At 42.4% G+C, this 25317-nt stretch overlaps 1 protein-coding gene across 1 annotated transcript in view; it reads left to right on the forward strand.

The window, feature by feature from the left end:
* The window catches only part of slc24a4b (solute carrier family 24 member 4b), a gene marked incomplete at its 5' end in the record, with an annotated part of 37560 nt that extends 14776 nt beyond the window's left edge, over window positions 1-22784 (forward strand). The window contains 15 exons of the mRNA XM_083790081.1: window positions 7786-7862; window positions 11007-11081; window positions 11214-11298; window positions 11462-11565; window positions 12556-12630; window positions 12743-12768; window positions 13909-13962; window positions 15317-15471; window positions 16981-17150; window positions 17269-17407; window positions 18188-18354; window positions 19767-19881; window positions 20559-20671; window positions 21702-21767; window positions 22574-22784. Coding sequence (XP_083646207.1) covers window positions 7786-7862; window positions 11007-11081; window positions 11214-11298; window positions 11462-11565; window positions 12556-12630; window positions 12743-12768; window positions 13909-13962; window positions 15317-15471; window positions 16981-17150; window positions 17269-17407; window positions 18188-18354; window positions 19767-19881; window positions 20559-20671; window positions 21702-21767; window positions 22574-22726 — 1574 coding nt within the window. The 3' untranslated portion in view covers window positions 22727-22784. The remainder of the gene's footprint in view (window positions 1-7785; window positions 7863-11006; window positions 11082-11213; window positions 11299-11461; window positions 11566-12555; window positions 12631-12742; window positions 12769-13908; window positions 13963-15316; window positions 15472-16980; window positions 17151-17268; window positions 17408-18187; window positions 18355-19766; window positions 19882-20558; window positions 20672-21701; window positions 21768-22573) is intronic.
* Window positions 22785-25317: the final 2533 nt, after the last annotated feature.

Below are 25317 nucleotides of genomic sequence, written 5' to 3' on the forward strand. Positions count from 1 at the left end.
TGTAGGTAATGTTGCCATGGAAGGAATAATTTGCTTCTGATTCTATTATTTTGTTTTGTTATTTTTACGTTTTATTTCAGATGGGTCTGTTTAGAGACAGGACCCAAAAAGCAGAGAGGAGACATGCAAGACCAGATAGGGGTGTGATTCGAATCGGGGGCCTCGCGCTCACAAGGAGCATATGGTCTGTGCACTAACTGTCTGAGCCACCTGGAAGTGGCACCCTCTCTAATAAGCATGTTGCTAATATTGAGAATTCCCACTTGAGTAGCTTAATTAACATGCTTAAGCGTGTGTGTTAAAAGTGGACAGAACTAAACAACAAAACATGGGTTTTAGTGTGGCCTGGTTTGCACTATGCAATAATCCCTCAGGATTTGATTATAGTGGTTTTAGATACGGCATCGTACTAATCTGCTCAGGGGTGGATGGGGGTGTGTGTGTGTGTGTGTGTGTGCGTGTGCGTGTGTGCAGTACATGTTGCGTGTTTTTGGTGTGGTTGCGTGTTTCTTTCCATGGCAAGTGCAAGTGGTGGAGTCTCTCTCTCTCTCTCTGACCTCTTTAACATTCTCATGGCACAGGTAGGCCTACTGAAAATGCAGATTTCTGAGTGTTAAGAAGGTAGTATTCAAGACGGCGCAGATGTGGGGGCCTGCAAAATGAGTGGAGAGATAAGGGAAGGCTGACTGTGACTGGCGGCTGCTCCGCGGTGGCATGCAGGTTTGTCGACTCCAGGGAAACACCAGAAGGAGGCTTTTTAAAAGGGAATTACACAAGCGGAGGATTATGCTGCTGTGCATAATGGAAACTGACCTCGCCTCGCTTCTGGCTTGCATGCCAACACTCGAACAATACTGTGGAGTGGCGGTGGAGGGGGTTAGCGCGTGGGCCAAAGCAGCTGTACAGAGCACTTTGTTCAACACGCTTGTACACCTCTTCATGTATTTATTCATCATTTACCGTACATTCTCTCCTCGCACCTTTCCGCTTCAGCACTGAATGCTTGCATTATGGTATTTATGAATTTTCCCTCTCGCATCATGCTGTTTGCTAGCAGGGAGTTCTTCTGTTGGATTTACTTACACGAGTGGCTAAAGTCTAATTGCGCCACGTACAAGAGGCATATGGGTCACTCCAGTAAAAGATCACCTACTGTATATGGAAAGTGATTATGTTCTGCCTCTGTTGCTGCAGAGCTGTGCCGTACCCAGGGGAAGTTTTTTCTTTTTTTTACCACTGAACACATGCCCTTCACAGTTGTGTCCCCTTTAGGTTATTGAACCAGGAGACTCCAGCAAGTTGCCGTGTGTGTGTGTGTGTGTGTGTGTGTGTGTGTGTGTGTGTGTGTGTGTGTGTGTGTGTGTGTGTGTGTGTGTGTGTGTGTGTGTGTGTGTGTGTGTGTGTGTGTGTGTGTGTGTGTGTGTGTGTGTGTGTGTGTGTGTGTGTGTGTGTGTGCGCCCCAATATGGAGTCTTCAGTAAGATAAGAGGCCTGTAATCTAGTTGATATCATAATATGCGTCTATTGAAATATGGATTCTCTTGCAAAAGCAGTCATGCTCACGTAATGATATTCGGTTGGGATAGCTAATTCTGTAATCCTATATTAAAACTGGCTTAAGGGAGGACTGGCCGGCTCATCTAAATATGGAGTATGTTGTCTAACCTCAACAAATCAGTCAGCTCCACAAGGGACAAGGTCTGAAGGGACAAGGAAGGACTGACGGATCGCCACATATGCTCCAAAACCGAAGCCATCCTTATTGGCACCCCCCACGAGATCCAAACATGTCCCATAACCAGCATCTCATTCTCAGCTTAATTACAAGGAAAACATCAAACACCTGTGCAAGACCTCATTTTTCCACCGCATCTCCAAACTCCACTCCACACTCACCCTAGCTGCCAGATGCTGAGAAACTCGTCCACGCCTTCGTCGTCTCTAGGCTGGATTACTGCAACGCACTACTCATCGGGATCCCTAGCAAGAGGCTCCAGAGGCTCCAGAACATTCAAAACCTCCTGATGAGAGTGCGAAAATATGATCATATTACACCCACCCTCTATTCTCTCCACTGGCTCCCCATCACCTCCACTCCAAGCCTCCACTCCTCCAACACCCAACTTCTCCTCGTAAGATTTGTGAGAATGTAAAGAGCTTTATAAATAAATTGCATTATTATTATTATTAACCTCTAGTTTATTAAAAGATCACACTTGTGTGAAGTGAGGGGCGCCTGACTTTTAGAATCCTGCACATATATGGCAGGGTCACTTTCATTCATTGCAGATTTACTGCCACTATATAGTATATACATTATGAGACATGAATGCAGTGTGTTGTGTAAAACGAAAGCAGTCACAGACGTATACTGCTGTAAACAAACATTAAAAGTCCATGGACTTTGGCTGCTACTGCCACTCTGTTAAAAGTCCATAGACTTGCATTTGGTTAATGACAACAGGCCTTCTTTGTTTGTCTTTGGTTTGGGCCAGGCAGTTGACAAGTGTTATAGCACAACATTTTAATTGTCAAGATGATATTTGATGGCAGTTAATGTTACACACACACACACACACACACACACACACACACACACACACACACACACACACACACACACACACACACACACACACACACACACACACACACACACACACTATTGAGACAGAGATGGTGTTGATCTCTATTATGCAAAGCCAAGTCGTACTTCAGAAATATTAATAGATGGCCTGGGCTGGTAATCCAGCCTGACATCGTGTCGCCGGTTCGAGTCCTGATCCCGACGACCTTTGCTGCGTGTCTTCCCCCCGTCTCTCCCCCCCTTCCTGTGAAGCTATTGTAGACGTAGTAAGTGGCCTTGCCGAGCCATGAGGCCCAAAGGGCAGGAGCCTCTCTCATGTTTCTGTAGCGTGAGGCAGCTTGATGTACAAGTACATCCCCTGGACATGACGCTAGTATGTCGCAATCCAACCCTTGATGCTGAGTGTCAAGCAGGGAGGCACTGGGTCCCATTTTTAGTCTTTGGTATGACCCGGCCGGGGATTGAACCCCGACCTCCCAGTCTCAGGGCGCACACTCTAACCACAAGGCCACAGCTATTGTAACCTATCAATAAAGGCAAAAAAGCTAAAACGGCTCAATATGTCACCCCCCTTCACATTCAATAGAATCCTGTGATCTTTTGTGGCCAGATGTAATTTACTGGGGTTTACTAGGACTATAGTAAATTATGAAGAAATCAACGTCAAAGTCAAAAATCACTAAAACTAAAGAAAATAAATGAACACTGATATTTTACTTTCCCCCGCCTTCCATTACGCCTCCCAAAACCGGGAGGCATCATTTTCCCTTAGTACCTCACGCTACCTCGTCTTATGTCTCTCTAGAAGCGGTAATATTCCAAACGAGGTGCTTGCTGAAGTCAGCAGTGACCACAGAACATCTGCATTATGACCATGGAGAGCGCTGTCGATTTATTGCAAAGAGTTATGAGCAATTTTGTCGGCCCGTAAACAAGGAAGTGACGGCAAACTTCATGTGCGAAACCGGTCTAGGATCACTGAAGAAGGAAAGATATATTAGATTTTTGAACTTGCCACTGTTAGGCAGTGATGCTGGATTCAACAGAATGTTTATGCTGTTTGCAGGGCTGGCTTGATCTGTGTTAAACCTAACCCACTCCCTGAGAGAGGACTCACTCTGTGTGGACCAAAGTAATTACTCCCGGGGGCTGGTTATGAGATTGGAGGCAGACAGGAGGCAGATGAACAAGTGTTGGTATTAATTTCTTGCATAAGAAGCACAGTCGGGTGTCTAGAGGTTTATTTATAAATGAGCAGAAAACGTGCTAAGTTATTAGCTTTCCTGGCGTTGCCAGGGTTATTGCGCTGACGAGCGACACATTCAGGTTCTGGTACCCAGCATTGGCCGGGTTATTGCATGGGTGGAATAGGTTCTCTGCCTCTCTCCACCGCCCTTTCAATCTCTCTCTCTTCACTCTCCATCCCTCCCACTCCGTGTCTTTCTCTCTCTCACGGATTGAGATTTGGCCTGATGTCTCATAAACATAAACCTAACAGTGATTTTGCGCAGACGTCAACTTGCCAACAACTCTGATATACATACTGTGATGTCAACCATGTCCATTTATGGGGCATAACCAATACCTCACAAAGGTTTTACACAGTAATTAATTTCCCTCTGAATTATACCACTCAAAAGTATAACAATATAGCCTTAATAAATATGGCCTTATTATTCACTTACTAAATCAATATGGTTGATGTTTCTATTTCAGGCTCATTTGTAGGAACATGACACAAGTTAGAAATTTGAAAGACCAGCGGTAGTTCATTGTCCTCAGGGTGGCAATAAATATTGATGGCTACATAGATTTCCGTAATGGACCATCCATCATTATGATGTGGGTTCTCCAATTAATGAGTGAAATATTCACCTTCATATTTACCTTGACCCGTTGAGGCTATTTATTGACATGCTATTCTGGGAGAGTGTGTGGGCTGCATAATTGACTCCATCTACTGTGCAGAAGGCTGTTCTGATCTTTTGTGCTGCCTCTGTGGTGTATCTTCTCACCTCTCCTCCTCACGCAGAGAAATGGCTGTGGAAGCACGTTCATGTTCAGATTGACCTCGGCACCGAGACACACACACAGGGGCGAACCCCTGCAGATGGTGTCTGGTTCGCCTCGGAGGTGACTCTGGATGTGCCTCTCAACTCTGTTCTCTCTCTCGCTCATGGCTAATAATTACATCGTACAACCGTGTGTGTCATACAGAGGATAACTGTTTTTATTTTGTAATTTACTGCAGTTATCTTCAGCGCCAGACAGGGATGTCTGTACCATTAAGCGATTGATTCAGTGCAAACCTACAGGCCTGATAACTGCCATTTTGCAAAGAGTAGCAGGAAAGGACATTGTAATAAAATAAGTCATTGCTGCAAGGATAATTGTAATGTGTCTTTAGCCTACTGTATCAGCATCCGTTACGTTTCCATCCCTGTCAAGGACACAGCTGACAAATCCTATAATTGATTGCACCTGTGGTCGAGAGCAGCATGCTAAGCCCACACGTGTCGTCCCACCGCATAAAACTGTCAGAAATAAATTGAGCAAAGGCTTTATAGATTTACCCTGTTAAAGCTGTCGCAAGCACAGTGTACACTTTTATCCCATTGCTCTGTTATGTGCTCATTAACAGCCATGGGTATAATTTGTTTTCATCGTGTGCATCATCTCACAGACATAAATCACAGATATGCTTGCCTCGTGGTCTTATCAGTTACTGTAGATTTCAAATATTCTAAACCCCTCATATGCTCAGTCATGGATTATTGTCTTTCAGGCAAAAATAAGCATTATGTTTTCTCTGCTATTTTCTGAACAAATGATTTGAACACCGAAACCACACATAAACACGACTGCAAAGCATCGCTGCATGCTTAGAATGTAATGGAATACAATGGGGGGGATTTGAGTGAGCTTGGGCCCCATCCTGTGAAATAAGTACCGTACATTCTCCTGCTTGTGCAGTGTTCCAAGAGGCGCACTGAGTCGGGTCATGCATGCATGTCAGAAGAACAGACCACACTGAGGTTGGGACAGGTGCACTGATGAGTCTCAGGTGAACAGTGTTCCAATTACTCATTCTATATGCGTCAAAGGCCCAAATGGAGTTGTGAACAGCATTGTTGGGCAGGCTAAAAGACAGTTTGATTTTGGCCACACATACTGTATAATGTTTGTTTGTGTGCATGCATCTTAGACAAGCTTACAGTACAGCATGCCAAAGGAATTTGGCAATTTAAATATCGACAATGTCTGAGCACATTTATAAAGTACTGTTAAACATATTCTGTTATAAAGACAGTTATCTGCTTTCTAATACACCTTCTGAGAGGGGTTTAAGGATGACTTTTCTTAAGCCAGATTGGACAGACGCCAATCATGTGTGTATAAAAAATGTCAAGGAAACTGCTCTATAGTCCGAATTTAAACCACCAATCTAACTACATTGAATGAGCATCAGCCAGTAAATGATGGCGGCTGATTGATCGGAATGTCCCTGGTTGGTAGTTGTTGCCTGGTAAACCACCCTAGTCGCGGAATTCACATTTCATTTGATTTCAGCAAATTAAATGTGAATTCCGCGACCAGGGTGGTTTATCCGGTTAGACCGTAGTTATTGCCTGTGCCAGCAAAAATAGTCTTGTAGAGCTGCTCCAAATAGCAGCCGTGACCTTGTCATGTGGGGTAGGGTACAGCGAGAATAGGTCACATGGGGGACATTCCTCCAGACGCCTACCTCCCTTAAGGGAGACGGCTGACTTCTGTCTCCAGCCAGGTGCTCTGTGGTGTGACTGTGATGCCAGCGATGCAGGCCGTATGGTGGTACCACAGTCACACTGTGCTCCAGCTGGGGCTATGGATGATGGATGATGGCTCCTCAGCATGGAGGATTTTTCTGCCTGCTTGCTTTAATTCTGTATGACTTCAGGCTCTTAATATAGCCTTGGCTTTGGCCTCAGACTTCCAGGAGATCGGTGACGGCTGAGCCTTTTATAACTTAGGCATGAATAGATGACATTAGTTAGTGTTGTATGCCTGGAGGAACCACTAATGTAGTGCTCATTTGATGCGGTGCACATCGTGACACAATTTTGATAGTCTATAATATCTGATGTTTAATGTTCTTGTTGTATTATTTAGGTGATATTAATATATTATGATATTAATGGCCTGTGTTTTAGCTCCTTCCCCAAACAATGGCCCTATCACAGAGCTGGCAGGTTCTTTTTTAAAAGCTATTATAAGACAATTTACAAAGCCTTATTGGTCCCCAAAGAGAATTTCAGGTGTTAATGGCAATTGGCAACAGCAGTGAGACTGAAACACAGGAGAGCTAGAGATGAATACCAGACCAAGATAAATAAAATTAAACAATGAACTCGGATCATGCTCATCCTAGATATCTGAACTGTGCCTCTGCATTAGTTGAACGAACCTTACAGTATGTGGCTATACTACCTTTCATCTCTACTGTTTTGCATTGCACTGTAGATGTGTTGATGTGAATTTGTGAGCTGAGGATGCTGTGCTCTCGGGATGTTTTCTGTTTTTCAAAAAGTAGAGCAGCTGTTTGAGCTTGCTCATTCGCTACAACGCAATGAGCGCATGTTCATCTCTCTTGAGGATTTCCGTGTAGTTCTTCAGCTTTCATATTTTTTTCGGATGATGCGAGTCGTATTGCCAACTTGCTGTAGAGATGTTTATGAAAATAAAAATGTGAATCCGTTTTATATTTATATAAGGAACCTAAGGAACTAACCCTTTTATTTATTTTTTTTTTTTTTTTTTTATGTCAAATGTAAAGTGACATTAGTTTTGGTTAAAAAAAAGATACATATAACTTTATCGGTTGATTCTCGTTATCGCAATCGGAGATTAAGAGTTGGACAATATTGCAAAATCGGATATCGGCAAATAAGACTATATCGGACATCCTTACTTTTTTTATTTTTTAAACATCTGTCTAAACGGCAATGCAGGACAGACTTGAGTGGCAATGACTCTGATATAGTTCTGGTGGTTTCATGTACTGTATGTGCCCTTAGCCTGCAGGACCAACTTCGAATTTTCTTTTTTAATGACACGCATAATGGGGTCCTGCAGTACACTTCGGGGAGGGTGGTGGCTGCAGAGCTCGCTGTCATGCGGCAGATGTGTGGTGACTGTGACATTCTCTCTCTATCTCCTCAGCAATACACGAGTTCCCCGAAGACCTTTTCTCCATTGATGAGAGAAGGAGTGGAGCCATTCTCCTGCACATTGTGGCGGTAAGAGGGCACACACCTGCTGCTCCCAAAATCAGTGGTGGACAAAGAGCTCAACCCCAGTACTCGAGTCAAAGTATAGATAACGTCTGCTCAAATATTACTCAAGCTCATGTGAATGTTGCTCAGTTAAAGTTGTACTCGAGTTAAAGAAATGGAGTACTTGCTTTTAAAAATGCTTAAGTATTCAAATGTACATGATCTTAAAAGTACTTGAGTATTCATCTTCCAGATAAAGAAAATACATTTAAATTGCAGAACTATTTCTTTGGCACTATATTTGAAATGGAGCTTAAAGGGCTACACACACCGTCCGACGTGTGTTCACGCCTCGCCTGACGCTCCGATACGCCACTGTTCTATTTGCCGCGTGGCAACGCCTGTGCTGCATCGCTGCGCACCCGGTGTGTGTCGGGCTTGAGTGAATACATAATGCTTTTTCCTTGTTGAGTTGAGAAAAGTCACAAGTATCCAAAATATTTTAACATTTGTATTTTTGGATATCGTTGCTGTCGGGAGGAAACCTCATAACTCAATTCTTTCCAGGTTTTTGACATAAATCAGTGCAATTGAACACCCTTTACATCTGTGTGTTGTTTCGAAAATATTTAACCAATGGAAAGTAGTAAAAAGTGCTTTGGACAAAACCTCTTAACTCCATTGGACTCTCAAAATATCTGCTAAAGCACCTAACTCTCCCCCTCTCATGGAAGTAATTGACAATATATAAAGTTACAACACCAACTTTGATGAGGCAGTATTGCTTTGTTTTAAAAATATAAGGTTTTCTTAATTTCCTGAAAAATGTATATTTTTCTTCATTTCCTGAAAAATTTACATTTTGGAGTTATGAGGTTTCCTCCCGACAACAGAGATACTCAAATAATGTACTGGTTACTGTCCACCACTGCCCAGAATCCAGTACCAAGTCAACAATTAAAACGGGGCTCAGTGGGCTGTTGCAGTGTTTACACATGCCTGTGTAGGTCAGTCATACACACATCCACTTACAAGTGTGTATCCTCAATTGGAAAGGTGAGGCAGCACATTAGAATATATGATTTGGATTGGATTATATTTTGTACTGCAGGAAAAGTAACTTGCTATCTTGATGCCAGCTAATGGGAATAAACCTCAAACCATAAAACATAACCTTCTGTAGTACCACGTCCAGTCAGCCACACATTTCCATTTCCATTGAATACATTTAGGGCTGATATCTTTTTTTGTTTTGTTTTTATTTATTTCGGATGAGCAGTTTTAGAATAATATATTGGAGGTGTAGCTCTGCAACTAGAAATGGTGCATTGCCCCCACATTTGGCCATGTTCAGCTCCATTGATTTGACTGTGATCCTCTATGCACCTGTGGATTTTATTGGGGGATTTTCTTTTTTTTTAAGTGATTGTGGCATCTGCCCAGTCGTTGGCTGTGATGAATTTGGACATCATCCCAGATTTTACGGTCTTAACAATGGACAATACCTGGCAGTGAACCTTCCTCCCCAAGGCCAATAAACAAGTGATGTGATTCCAGAGATGGGGTGCAGAAACTCGACACCGTCTTTGGATAGAACATTGTTGTTCTGCCCATTTCAGTGTACACATCTGTAGTAGTTTCAGCATACAAGTCTGGAGTAGTTTCTCTGGCTACATTAGCTAGTTAAGCTCTATATAAATTGTCGTACAATGAATAGCAAAAATAGGTAATCTAATTACAAGCTCGCAATACATTTAATTGTTTTGTGTACAATATTTTCTTTTGTTTTTACGAATGACACGTCCAAAATAAATGTTAAATAAAATCGTAAATGGTGCAATGGGGTGCATAGTACCTTTAACCAAGGTGCATAGATTGTGCATTGCATTCACCCATTCACACACACATTCATACACCAATGGCAGGGGAAACCATGCAAGGCTCATCAGGAGAAATTAGGGGTTCAGTGTCTTGCTCAGCCTCAAGGAAACTTCGACAGTAACTCTGGGGGAGCCCGGGAACAAACTGGCAATCTTCTTGTTCCCATAAACCAGGGGTTCTCAATCTCAACCGGGGGGTCGCGACCACTTGGGGGGGTCCTGAAATTATTTTGGGGGGTCCCCAAATTATTTTGATAAATAATAAATAAATAAATGGAAATTTATAGTTTACATAGGAAATGATTCCTTAATGATTATCTGGTTTCAGTATTTATTTATGATGTAATTTCTCTGTTATTAAGGTTATTGTAGTGGCCAATTTGTATTGGTGGTGGGGTGGGGAGCGTGAGACATGGCCAATGCATTTTCTGGGGTCCCCAGCCCAAAACGTTGAGAACCCCTCCTGAGCCACTGCCGCCCCTGTAAAATAGGGATGACCGATTGAAAAATATGCATAGAACTTTCAGAAACGGTATGTTCAAGCTCACTATATCCTCTTTGACATCTTGGCAACTGCTGCCACCTTAATTGCTTAAAGTTAGGGTTGTCCAAAGCCTGGGTATCGAGGTATCGACACAAATGATTGTCCCTGTGTAAAGTGTAACCTTAATGGGATTCCAGCGAGTTGTATGGTGTGAATTTAACAGCCTTCTCTTGGAAACAGTAGCATATGTTGATATTGGGTCAAGGCTGCAATACTGAGATGAGGAATCACACCGTTTCACTTCAACTGTGGTCCTGCACTGCCCCCTGTGGATAGCATAGAGCAGAGCAGCACTACATGAGCTGTGAGGCTATGATGTCACAAACTGATCTATAATTTATAGATCCCAACGTCACACTACTGAAATGGGCTGCTTCCCCCCCCATTCATCTCGTAATGGTGTGGGGGTTGCGGTGCGGATTAGTTAGATTTTTTTCACGGTGTAGGGAAAACACCCTGGCACAGAACTGAGGTATTTGAGGTATTGTCTTGAATGAGCCACAAATCCAAATTTTAATGGGGGCTATGCTTTGTCCTTCAGTCATTGAGTAAGAAAATATCTCAACGCCATTGTGTGTTAAGTCAGCTAATACGTTATTGTGAGTATGTATGTGCAATATACACTATATGTGTATGCTATTTACCACACACACACACACACACACACACACACACACACACACACACACACACACACACACACACACACTATTCCAAACTCAACTCCTGTTCTCTCTTATGTAGACCCTCTACATGTTCCTGGGCCTCGCCATAATATGCGACGACTACTTTGTGACATCGCTGGAGAAGATCTGCGAGGTACTGAGGCATCGTCCTCTCTCAGTGCTGTCATCTATACAGTATACCCTGCTTTTTATTTGTGTGTGTGTATATGGTGGCGTTGTTTTTGTTTTTAGACAAATCAGCTCCTTTTCTCCCTCCGTCTGTCAGAAACTAGACCTCAGTGAGGACGTGGCTGGAGCTACATTCATGGCAGCTGGCAGTTCTGCACCAGAGCTCTTTGCCTCTGTCATTGGTATACACACACACACACACACACACACACACACACACACACACACACACACACACACACACACACACACACTCGAGCACACTTGGGTGCCTGCCTATACACGGGCAAATGCAGATGGTGGTTGTCAGCAGCCGGTTTTGATTGGCTTCCTCCCTGTGTTCAGGTGTCTTCATCACCCACGGAGACGTGGGCGTGGGCACCATCGTGGGTTCAGCTGTCTTCAACATCCTCTGCATCATTGGCGTCTGCGGAATCTTCGCTGGACAGGTGTGTGTGTGTGTGTGTGTGTGTGTGTGTGTGTGTGTGTGTGTGTGTGTGTGTGTGTGTGTGTGTGTGTGTGTGTGTGTGTGTGTGTGTGTGTGTGTGTGTGTGTGTGTGTGTGTGTTGGTGTGACATATTGCGCTGCCTCTGCTGCATACTTTGTTTAGGGGGTTTGACCTGTTTGTGTCCTGTGTTCTTTTCTTCTCACCACCTCTTACTGTTACTTCTTTACAACTAAACATGTGGTGATTCTGATTTGATCTGACTTTAAACCCTATACTTAGTTGATTGGAGTCCCCCTTTATACTAGATCTGCTGTTATTTCCCACTACACCCAAAGTCTTCGCCAAAAATGGATTATCTACCAGTTCACAAGTGTTGCAAGCTTCTAGATTTGGGCCAAATGTTTTCCCCAGAATGGGAACGCTAGGGTTCCGTCTTAATTTAGGAAAATAATAAAACCTAAATGTCAGTGAGTTTAACTCTTAAATTATACGTACCGGCGTATACATAATGCGCAAACGCAATGTTGGTATTCAAACTAAATTATTTTACATCTCGTTTCTGTCTATTACATTGCTGTTTTTAATGTTTTAATTCATTTCAGAATCAAAGAATAAAAATTATCACATATCTGTAGCATAACTACAGGTGTAAAAGATGTGTGATCTCTCAACATTGCAGTTTACAGGAAGAGTTAGAAGAGGGATGAGAGAATAGAGCCGAAAGGAGCACAACACAGAACCAATCAAATAAAAGCGGAACGTAAGGCACAATCCAATGTTAAGGTCCACCATTTAAAAAGTTGAATGGATAGGTTGTGCTACGGAAGGCATAAATGCTTCTCGTGCGGCTGGAAATCATGTCCAGCATATAGAAATAGCAGCAGGTAAAGGTATACGTATACATTCAGTTTCATGTGCATGGTTAATGTGAAATGCTTTTCAGAGCAAAACCCATGTGAAGATTTAAGGTGGCCATGTATGTTTGTTTTAGGTGGTGGTATTGACCTGGTGGTCAGTCTTCAGAGACTCCTTCTATTACACCTTGTCTGTGATTGCTCTTATCGCTGTAAGTTGACTGTAGCGTTACTCAGCGGTTACTTTGAAAACTTTGTTAAATAATAAATTGTACTGTCATCTAAAATATAATGAATTGATCTAAAACATGTTTTTTTTAACAGTTCATCTATGATGAGAAGATAGTTTGGTAAGTGAGTCATCTATACAGCTTTATTCTTAAGAACTACTAGTGCAGGACCCAACAGAAAATATAACATTTTATATCAGACTGGTCTAGGAATAATTTTGAAACAATGTCAAATAATTGACAATTTGACCTGAGCCACGTGATGTTCGTGACTAGCTAAAATAAGATGGACTTCAGTTTATTACAAATTCAGTTACAAATTGTACACAAACAAAATGTAGGGTTTGTGACGAACAGGATTGGGAAGCAGATGACTGATTACCCTCCTAAACTTTTAATACGTTTATGATGATTTTCATTACCTTGATTACTTTGCAAAATGTATTAAGTAGATAGTTTGTACTCAAAACCCCACCCCAAAAGCGATTGCCCAATACCAATTCAATATAGTTTAGCAACCTCTGATATGCTGGCTTTCGTCACCTCATAGCTGTCAATGTTATTTTGCATGGCTGTGTAGTTGAACAGCTTAATGTCGGGAAAGTTACACGACTGACCCACCCAGGTGATGGCAATAAATTTAATCACCATAGTCTTACTGTGCATTACGGTTAAAGTTGATTGAGTTGGATACTGATTCTCTAACATTTCCTCTTATTTTTTTGTTTATTGAAATACTGTCATGCATATTTGTCCAGTTCATAGCCTACTGCAGACCTGGTTGACTAGATTTAGAAGACCCTATGAAGCTCTTGCTACTGAAATTATCGATTATTTATATGGAGAAATCCTGTCATTTAACATGCATCTCAATGGGTGAGAATGAAAGCTTGCCAATGTCTCCTCTCTGTAACTGTTGCTAATGTGCCTATTGGACAAGGATGGGTTGGGGAGGGACATAGAGAAGGACTAATTGTGTACCTCAAAGAAAAGTTCAAATTTGTATACCTTGTATCTATTACTCAAAATTGTACGTTACTGCTACCTGCCTTGAGGATTTTTTCATGTTTATTTTTTTACTGTAAAGTTATTCGAGAGAAACTCTTCTCTCTACATTCGCCAACAATTTTGATTAGCAATTTATTTTGTAGTTTAATTACATAGCTCCTTTACATGTAATCCATTACTTCCCAACTCAGCTAGGACTGTATAACGTAGTGTAGCTGTGGTATGTTTATCCCACGCCTTCCTCTGTTTCAGGTGGGAGAGTTTGGTACTGGTGCTTATGTATATTGGCTACATCATCATTATGAAGTGAGTTGTGCATGTAATTCATAATTTAAATGGGCATTGGGCATGGCAAATGTTTTGAAATCCCTCAGTGAGTGAATTAATTTATTCACAGCAATATCCATAGAGAGTAGTTCAAGTTGTGGTTTCACACACAGTCATAACTGGGTATGTGCCCTGTACAAACACAGTTTGTATTGATGACAATTGTGCATTGCCTCTCTAGATTGAGACTGCCTGACACACAGGCAGCTCGTTCCAAAGAGAAATACCTGTATGAGAACTCTTGCCACAACATTTGACTCTTGGTATCTCGTATACCATTTGGTTGAGCATAGTGTCTTACTGCTGCAATCAACTTAGCATTAGTCTACTGTAGGCAGGGGCATTACCGTAAAAAGATTGTTCATATAGCCTAGCTTAAGTTGATCCACCCTGGGCCTCACAGGGTGGATCCCTACCTCCCTAAATTAGATTAGATTAGATTAAATTTATTGTCACTGCACAGAGAATACGAATATAAAATGAAGGGTGTACAAAGAGTGCACTGAGCCGCTGCACGTGACACAACCAACATAAAGGGTGAATCATCAAAAGGTGGACTATGCCATTCACAAATAGGCACAGATGGCTAATGCATATATGACAAACGCATTTGCTTTAATCCTGGGCGCTACTCTCCCTTTGCCAACGTGGGGAGAGCCCCGAACTGAGCTCATGCTTCCTTCAATGCATGAGCAGGCCTCTTCTTATCACCTGACGGGGGAGTTTACGACGTAGCGCATGGAAAGAACATGTTAATCCAAGCAGTTCCTTTCCCCTCATCAGGCTGACCAGAGGGAGGCAGTATAGAGACCAGGATTACAGTATATTTTTTTGTGAGGTTACCTACCCTAGGGAACACGGGGAGAGAAGGAAAACTCCACAGAGAAAGGCCATTTCGCCAACCCCACCTAGAGTATGGGCACTGACAACGCGGAGGAGAGAACACGCCCACAGTGTCCACGGCCGGGGACGAATCTGGGACCTTCTAGCTGTGAGGCGACAGCGCTACAGACTGGGCCAACGTGCCCCCTGCTCTGTATTTGGTTTAAATAATCTTAAATAGCCCTAGTACATGGTCTGATATAGTAATATCTTCTTTACCAAATGGAGGCAAAGGGTAGTGATAAATCAATAAAAACTTGATGCGTGGTAATTTTACTCCTTCAGCTAATGAACCATTCTCCATTTCATTAGCAGGCAAAGAACAGTGAATGGAACAGTGAATGCAATTTCACCCTTTGAACCCAGGCCAGACCACATTTTTCAAAAGTGGCCCTTGAATTAAGGCTGCTGAGCATTTCCGATTATGACTCACGTTCTCTCTTGTGCCTAGATTCAACCAGTCCTTACAGAGATTGTTCATGGGGAAAAAAGACAAGAACGTGGCGAATGGTAATGCAGCGGCAGCCAGCAGTGAGATGGAGGACGGTAATGCTAGTTATGACTATGTTTGGGTTGACGACCCATCATCGCCTTTACTCCCAACAGGTAAGGCTAACCAAACAGGCTTGGATACACGAGGCATTCCTAGCGGGAGACGCCGCGTATCCACTATGCTGCAGTGACAATGGTGCTGGCTTTGGCGGTGATGGGTTGTGTGATTGGTCTCTGGTCTGCAAGACTGTGGTTTTAAGCGTTCCTCTTCCTGCATAACTGACCTGAACTGGTTGAGCCTACTTAAAGGGAACTTTCTCGCTTATTCTGAAATATTTGCCATGACTCCATCTTTCAATAAATTCCACAAAAGGTAGCTCGAGAACCATCACCTTCATATGCGCCGTGTGCATTGCTGACGCCCCAAGGGAGTGCAGTACAGTGTGTAAAGTTGGTTGTGTGTTGGTTGTGTGTCAGTGGTTCTCCAGAAACGGTGTGCACCACAATTACATGCAACAATGGCAAAGTGCTCTGACAACGGGTACTGAAGTCATACTACAAAGTACCCCACTGAGTACCCGGTTACTGCACTATAACTAGAACACTTTGCACACAATTAGAGACGTTATGGAGATGAGAGAGACCACCTTCCACGAGATATACAGTATATTAAAAAATATGTAACTCATGAAACGGAAAAGAGTTTGTAAAAAATACTGTACTGTATCTACTCATATCTACCCTTAAGTCTGTTTCAGTATAAATTCCCTTTCAGGCAAATATCTCTACTGTACTATGTAGCCTATGGCACATTCCTGCTTTATTTCTTTTTCTATTACTTTTTATTTTTTTAACCGAGCAAAAAATTCCCACAAGTGATTTATAGCGGTTCTTATTGGACTTGGGTCACTTCCTACTCTTATTGCATTCATGTTGACATGCCTGTTTGTTTAGCCTTACTAAACCCACTTGTTGCTCATTGTTAACTGTGTTTGTGTGAGATTATGTGTTGGTGAGTGATTAATTTTGCCTGCATACTGCTTATAATCTGCTGCTCTCTGGGGTCCAAAGTAACCCACTGACTTCAAGGGTATTAATGAATTTCACAAGAGGAAATGTTTGTGCTGGTTCTGTTTACATACCATAGTTAATGTAGGCACATTCATGCATGTATGATACGTTAAATTGGGCATAGAACTTTATAATATCATGCACCATGTAAGCGGTAGTACTAAACTCATGGCAAATGTTAAAATAAACTGTAAAAAAAAAAAACTAAACTATGAATTTCCTATATCAATACTTGCTCATTTCGTATTGGAGTCAATATGCTATACTTACAAAATATACATTTAAAACGTATTATTTGGAATTTGTCTTGAGTGAAAATTCATAGGACGTTTTAGAGATGGATAGCAGCTTTGGTATTTTTACTTGGCTTGGGCACACATTTTTGAAACACCTGGTGTACAGTATATGTGACAAACACCGTGACCCTTGAAATAACGCTATCTGCTTCTATGACTGCAAAGCAATTTCCATTAACCAGTTATGTGCACAGTCCATCGAGATTAACTTTACAATTATAACAAGCATGACACCCCCCCCCCCCCCCCCCCCCAGTTAAGCCTGCCAAGGAATTCAGCCGAGGCTCGGTTGTGATGGTGGACGAGATGATGCACGCCAGCCCACCCAAGTTCCGCTTCCCAGAGGCTGGGCTTCGCATCATGGTCACCAGCCACTTTGGACCCAAGACCCGTCTCCGCATGGCCAGTCGCCTCATCATCACAGAGGTACAGACCGCATTGTTGTAACTATACGTACATTTACTTGAGTACGGTACTTGAGTAAATCTTTCCAATTCTCGTTGGAGGGCTAGTTGACTTAGTTTCTCTCTTGTGAAAGCGTCAGAAGTTGGTCCAAGCTGCCAACGGCGTGGAGACACAAGTGATCGACGGCAAGGTGGACATTGAGAATGGAAATGTTCCCGAGGACAAGCCTAGCGAGGAGGAGGAGGAAAATGAAACGGTTTCTCCCTTTCATATTCCAGGTATAATTTGGAATCAATAAATAAATATATGGATAAACTTTTTATGTATGGTTATACAGTATAAACAGATGCACATAATAAAATCCAGATTGGTATAGAAAAGGAAACTTCCATTTGCTTTCATTTGTGTACCCTTTCAGAGTTAAATTATCAGTGCATGCATTCAGTACATGAAACTCTAATCTCTATTTTGACTATGAGCATGAAAGGGACACAGGCAGATAGATCTCCATATTCTGACAGCAATGGGTATTACTGGGGAGAGCGAGAGATAGAGATAGAGATAACTGGCGGAAATTGATATGCAATATAGGGCCAACTATGATCCACAGCCGAATATGGTTATAGAGTAAAGAAAGACAAAGCAGTAAAATACATGGAAATCGTATTCACATTGTGGACTTATTGGTCCCTTTTCAAAAGCTTCAGCGCTCATTTTAAGTCTCTGCTTCATCTTCAAAGTATATTTCTTTTGATAGGCTTTAGGCCCTTCTGTGTGGACACACACTCACACACACACACACACACACACACACACACACACACACACACACACACACACACACACACACACTTCACCTTCCTTGAATTTCATCAGTGACTTCATATTCAAAATAATGATCGTTCTCTTTGATTTTTTTTCTTCCCCATATGACGTAACCTCTGAAAGCCAGACGAAAAGGATATCTGTTGTCTCCATCTAAATTGAGTGAAGTTCTATTGAACCAGTTAGAATGAATTAATACACAAGACTGTACTCCTCTGTTGTGTCTGATTCAGCTGGTATTGGCAGCAAGTGCAAGTGGTTGATCTCCTGGCCTCTGCTCTTGGTCCTGTTCTTCACCATCCCCAACTGTGCCAAGCCTCGCTGGGAAAAGTTCTTCATGGCCTCGTTTATCCTGTCTACTGTCTGGATTGCTGTGTTCTCCTATCTGATGGTCTGGATGGTGAGTCTTTAAATGTATTTAAACAGGAGTGCGCACTACAGAGAGATGGGAACCAAGTCCAAAAGTGATTATTATGAACTCCATTGAGTTCATAATGACCCCCATGGCCTTTTCTCTAGCGCCACCTTTATTGCCAAAATGTCAACACAAGATGTCTCATAATCAAATGTGCAGATTGTGCAGACAAAAGACTGGACATTTGGGTCCCAAACAAGATACAGTAATCTAAAAAACATTATTGGCAGCGTGATCTCTAGGAACCATTAGTGGGGTTTTAGACTCTTACTCTTGTTTGCTGAAACAAAACTTTTGGTGGGGTAATGGTTTTCTTGACCACTCTCTAAGAAAGTGGTCTTAGACTATTTCTCCAAATAAAGTGACAGCCACAACACCAGAGGGAACAACCATCATCTGGTACCACCCAAATTTAGAACAAACTACTACTACTACTCTGCCACCAAAATGTGGAATTCCCTGACACTGGACAGTGGACACACACTGGTCTGATTAACCCATTCTGACCTGAGATCAGATTCTAAAAATGTCAGTCGTTCTTTAATTTTTCAAAAAATAGCAGACCTACAAGCTCGTATCGCGCCACTCGGTGGCGCGATATGAGCTTGTAGATCTGCTATTTTTCAATAGCTAAAGCATAACATGATGCCGACACCAAAATGGGTGCCCGGTCAGAATGGGTTAAAGGATGCCAATCAATGATTTCTGTCCAAACTGGCCTGAAAAACATCGATCAGGGGACCACAGGGCGAGGTAAATGTAAATTCCCTTTTTCTCCTTTATACATTGATGACATGTATTGTGTAAACTTAAGTTAAATTGTTGATGAATTGAATACATGATAGGACCACAATGGAAACAAGTCCCCAGGACTTTTTGGTGTTAGCCATTACTCATTTACTGTCTGAGTAAATGCATAAAGAATCCACCCATTACCAGCAATTTTCCATTTTTCCTTACCTTTCAAGCAGTCACAAAATATTTATATCGAGTATGATCGACCCCCCCCCCCATAATTAAATGGGTATATCTTAGGTAGGGATGGGTCCGATTAATCGATTATCGTTGATAGGACCCAAAATCGATTATGATTTTTTTTTGACTTAGGTACCCCTTGGGGGGAAGATTTTTTTTATTTGTAGGGTTCATTAAAAAAAAGGGAAAAAAAGGAAATTATAAAAATAACCCCCCCCCCCCCAAACGATTAATCGATTAATCGTTAATATTGAATTATACAAATCGATTTTCATTTTGGACACATTTACACATCCCTAATCTTAGGCTACTTGGTGCTCCATCATTTAGTATTCGTTCCATGCCTGACGTGCACATACTGTATAAACATTTGTATTAATACAGAACTTGCTGGGTAAGCTTTGTTGTCTGTATACTTGTAGGTAACCATCATTGGCTATACTCTGGGCATCCCTGACGTCATTATGGGCATAACTTTCCTGGCAGCAGGAACCAGTGTTCCAGACTGCATTGCAAGTCTCATCGTCGCTCGGCAAGGTAACACATCTGATATGTTTTGTTTCTTTATTGTTCTGTACAGTAATGCTCTTTATCGCTCAGATCTTCACATTCCATAATCTTATCCACAATAGCAATGTGATCATTTTTGCAAACATCAAACCCTTTTAGAAATAGCCAAAAATAAGAAAAGGTGATGAAAATACATCACATTCCTCTTTCAAAGTTCTCTGAATGTGATTTCCTGTGTTGTGTTCCAGGGTTAGGGGGACATTATCTGAATGTGATTTTCTATCAATTTCCCTGCGGGGATAATAAAGTACATCTCATCTCCTCTCAGGGCTATGTGACATTATCTGAATGTGATTTCCTATGCTGTGTTCCAGGCTTAGGGGGACATTATCTGAATGTGATTTCCTGTGCTGTGTTCCAGGCTTAAGGGACATTATCTGAATGTGATTTCCTGTGCTGTGTTCCAGGCTTAGGGGGACATTATCTGAATGTGATTTCCTGTGCTGTGTTCCAGGCTTAGGGGGACATTATCTGAATGTGATTTCCTGTGCTGTGTTCCAGGCTTAAGGGACATTATCTGAATGTGGTTTCCTGTGCTGTGTTCCAGGCTTAAGGGACATTATCTGAATGTGATTTCCTGTGTTCCAGGCTTAGGGGGACATTATCTGAATGTGATTTCCTGTGTTGTGTAACTTGTGTTCCAGGGCTGGGGGACATGGCAGTGTCCAACACTATTGGCAGTAATGTGTTTGATATTCTGGTTGGACTGGGGCTTCCCTGGGCTCTGCAGACCATGTGTATCAACTATGGATCAGAGGTAACGGAACAGTTTATACTCGACCTTGATGATTAATACAGTTTTTAGTTTTCAGCCTCTTGGCAAGCGTCAGTGTGTGCCTTTGGGGGGAAAAAGCTCATCAAAAGTCGTCCTTGGCAGTCCATGAGTATTGACCTGCATATCCAGGGGTCTACACTAGGTCCGCTGGCTCCGTCTTGCGCCACCCTTATCCCTTATCCCTAATCTTATTTGCCATGTTTCACTATTTTGAAAATCATTTTAAAATAGTTCAACTAGCTGATCTACATCTACATTTTGTGAGCTTGTATATCAGCTATGGCAAATAAGTTTAGGGTTAAGGGGTGGCGCAAGATATAGCCCTAAGGGCTCAATTTTTGTCCATGCTAAACCCCTTATCCCTAAACTACTTTCCCGCTTTTTCTTTCCTTTTTTTTTTTTTCCTATTTTCAAAAACATTTTTGAATAGTTGATATAGCCTAGTTGAAATATTAAAAAAATATTTTCAAAATGGTAAAAAAGGCAAAGAAGTTAGGGATAAGGGGTTTAGCACTGACGAAAATAGGGCCCTACTGTAAATGTCTTCTCAGAAAATACACAATCTAACATGTGAGCTAGTACATACAGTAGGCTGTTGCCAAATGTTCGGGGTTCATGTGTTTCACTGTTTTATGTTCTTATCGCTGCACTGTCAACACAAATATCAATACTTTTGATTAGAATTCTGAAGCTAAGACCTAATTTTCTAGCTAACAACGTCTAGTGTCGGTAGAGTATAAATTAGGCTTGAGAAGGAATAAGCAGAGTTCTCTGAGAAAGAAAAGATAGAGCAGTGGTTTGCAATTAGTGTACTATGTACTATGAGACAGGTCTAGGTGTGCCTTGGGATTTTGTGACAATCACATGTGTGCGTGTGAGAGACAGCCGGCTGGACGGTCCTATTAGCCAATTCATTTTAAATAAAGTGTGATTTTGACTTGCCAAGTGTCACGTTTGAAAACCATTGGTCCTGTGTTTCTAAACCAGTCTCTGTTGATCTCCTGTCCTGTAGGTCATGATTAATAGCAAAGGGCTGGTGTACTCGGTGGTCTTGCTGTTGGGTTCAGTGGCTCTCACGGTGAGCAACTCTCACTCCTGTTTACACCAAACTAGTACCATGTTGACTGTTGTTCAGAATATAATCCTTTATTAATGCTGTATATGTTTTTGTGCTTAGCATAAGGCTTGTTAAATAAATGCACTGCACAATTAATGTTTACTACAGTTAGGCTTACAATCATGGTTTGGTACTTAAATAACCCAAATAATTTATCGAAGAATTAAAGTAATTTAAATTTATTTTTCTTTTTGAGGGGTGCCTAACTGCTCCAATGAACAGATATGTGTGTCCCTGCAGTATGTCTCCATGTATGCCTGCTTGAGTGCAGACATCTGCAATATTGCTGGGTGACCTAAAGTGACACTGTTGAGCAGCCACACACACACACACACACTGACCACTGCAGTGGGCGCGCGCACACACACACATTGACCACTGCAGTGCGCACACACACACTGCACCGCTCGGTTCAGACGTGCCTGATTTTGTTTCTTCAGTAAAACATTTAAGACTCAAACTATGACTAGTGATTATCATCACATATATGATACAGAGGGTCTTCAGAGAAGTGTTTCAGTGGAATACTGGTCTACCAGTGTAGTATTAGCTTTACCACTGCACATGTCTATAGCTATCAAGTTATGAAGTCAAAACGTAACTATTTGTATTGCATCAATACAAACCTAATTTGTTGACCAATTTCATGAAAAGTCAAACACATACAGTACCATGCAAGTGGATCGGTATGAAAATTGAGCAAGTTGTGCCAAAATCACCGTTGTCTCAGTTGTAATGTCCTTCTAACGTGGTGTGTTTGTGTGCAGGTGGGCGGCATCCACCTGAACAAGTGGAGGCTGGACGTGAAGCTGGGCATATATGTCTTGGTCCTGTATGCCATCTTCCTCTGTTTCTCCATCATGATCGAGTACAACGTCTTCACTTTTGTCAACCTGCCCATGTGTGTGGATGATTATTAGAACACGGCAGCGCGCCTTGGAAAACCAAATCCGTAATCCACCCACGCCCGAGCCCTCTCAATCCAATCAACAACACTGGACCTCAGTCTGTTTGCAGACTCCTTCTCTCACCTGTGGTGGTCCGAGACTCCTGTTTTATTCCACTATGACCTTCTCATGTCCCTTTTCATCTCAAGTCTCTGTCTCATTCTTTTCCTCCCACAAGGCAGGACATTCTGTAGGACTGTGGGACACCGTTCCGTGTTTTTGAATGGTCATCTTGTCACACAGCACCAGTCTTTTTATAGCACTCCCTAGCCTGGCAATCTTCTCCTCTTTACCCCCGTCCATCCCTGCAGTGCTTCTTGTTACCTTTACCTGTCTCTAGCATGGCTTTAGATGTTTGGGGACCTTTTGGAATTAGGCCTCCTGTGGACTTTAGTCAGGATTTTTCCCAACAATTTACCCACTGTAGATTACCACACACCATCCCAAAGCCTGTTCCATAAACCAAACCAGTCTCTGTGTAAAAATCTAAACAAAAAGACACTGGATCTCATTTCATACAAAACCAGATTTTTTTTAAGCTAATTCTTTACAAAAGAATTACTGACTTAAGTAACTTAACCGTATACCCAAAGTGGAAAGTGCACCCCTCCATCCCTTTTCTCTTTCCCTTCAATCCCCACCCCTGGAGGAGGATCTTTCTCCTCGGCAGCTCCCCTCCTCCACCCTGGACCTGGCCTCACCCCACCTGCCACTCCCTGGCATGGCCTTTAGCATCAGGGAGCAGGGCAACTCCCTCTCTGCAGTCCTCTTTCTTAGGCCCAGTGCTTGATCAAATCGGCTATCTCTCTCTCTCTCTCGCTCTCTCGCTCTCTCGCTCTCTCGCTCTCACTTTATGAATTGACACTTGTCAGGAAGCTTTGTCTCAACGAGTCACAGTCCGAATCAGAGCAGACTGTGCGGGGAGCGCTCTGTATATGGCTATATGCACCACTGCACAACGTTGTAAAAACTTGTAAACATACATTTTGTTTTGTATTTATTTATTTTTTCATAAACTTGAGTTTTGACTAGTGTGAATATATAGACAAGAGCTGGTTGCAATCATAGGGACATTTGCCTGTTTTTTGTTTTTTTTCACAAACAAATTGCACATTGAACTAGCTTTTCTAGCCATGGTTCACATGACGCTCGTAATTCACAAGCGTCATGGCTTAACTTCCGCCCGTTTTACGCAATCGCTACATTTACAGTGAAAAGGTGTACATAAACATTCAGATTTCAAATATAAAGTACTCACCACGTGGGCCAAATTTGCTGGTACAGTGATTAGCACTGCTGCATTCCGCGTTGTTTAATAAAAGGCTTTTTTCCCGAGCTGTTTTTTGCCATAGGCTTTCAACTACGCTCCCCTATCGGTTGGGAGGAGTGTTGCACTCTGAAACACTGGGTGTGTTTGATATATGCACGCTGACCGCACTGCCAATACAAACTAATAGGCGAGTGCGCTCCCAGTGTGCAACTGTGTTTTCCGAACGCACCCTGTTTGAGAAAGATAGCCGGGTTGCTTGGATAAAAATGCCTTTTATTAAACAACGCGGAATGCAGCAATGCTAATCGCATTTTTTCTAACACACGTGGTGAGTAATTTATATTTGAAATCTGAATGTTTATGTACACGTTTTCACTGTAAATGTAGCGATCGTGTAAAACTGGCTTCAGTTGCGTCATGACTGTCATGATTATGGCGGTCATGTTTCAGGGCTATAGCTTTTCTTGCTTTGTGCTGTGAGGAGATTTGGACCCCTTTCCAAAGGGAGGAGGGGGTACCTGGCTGGTGGTTGCGATTCCATACACTATTGTGCTCAAGCTCAGTATTATTTTGTTTTGGAGACGGATCGATTTCCTGAACTCTCCAAATGCACAATAGTAGAGAAGAAAAGCCACACCCTGCTCCAAGTCTTTTGAATGCATCAGATGCTTTTTTCTTTTTTTTGCCACCTTCAAGTCAGTACAGTACAGTTGCGGTAAGAAAAAAATGTATGTGTGTAGGTCCGGGATGGTTCTTGTCATGATCTGCTACAGTATAACCCCCTAGGCCACCAGGGGGCAATGCAACCCACCTGATGCGTGCACGGTATCAACCACAACCTACAGTAGGGTTATCAGGGAAACCTGGAGCTCAACAGCTCCAGGAGGTGGTGGTCTTTTGATTTGAAATCCATGTAGATATTGCACTTTAACAGCAAGCAGTCCTCTCATTCTGAATCAACTAGTGCTTCCTTCAGTGAGGGTGTATTTTCCGTGTGTGTGTGTGTGTGTGTGCGTGCGTGTGTGTGTGCGTGTGTGTATGTGTGTGTGTGTCTGGAAAAAGTGTGGTGTGTGTGTGCATATGGGGAGTGTGTGTGTCCTCAGTATAAGGCCTGCACTCCATTTCTCTCACTGAGGCACTTTGATTCTTAAGAAAAATGAAAAAATACTTAACCTCCCAACACCGTGAGCACACCCGCCTCTGTCTGCAGTGCATGCTGGGACATTAAAAATGCAATTCCTCCACAGCACAGCAAAGGTTGAGGGGCTTCTGCCCCCACCCCCACCGCCCACTT

Source organism: Protomyctophum parallelum (assembly GCF_964188405.1).
Source record: "Protomyctophum parallelum genome assembly, chromosome: 19".
Taxonomy (NCBI): domain Eukaryota; kingdom Metazoa; phylum Chordata; class Actinopteri; order Myctophiformes; family Myctophidae; genus Protomyctophum; species Protomyctophum parallelum.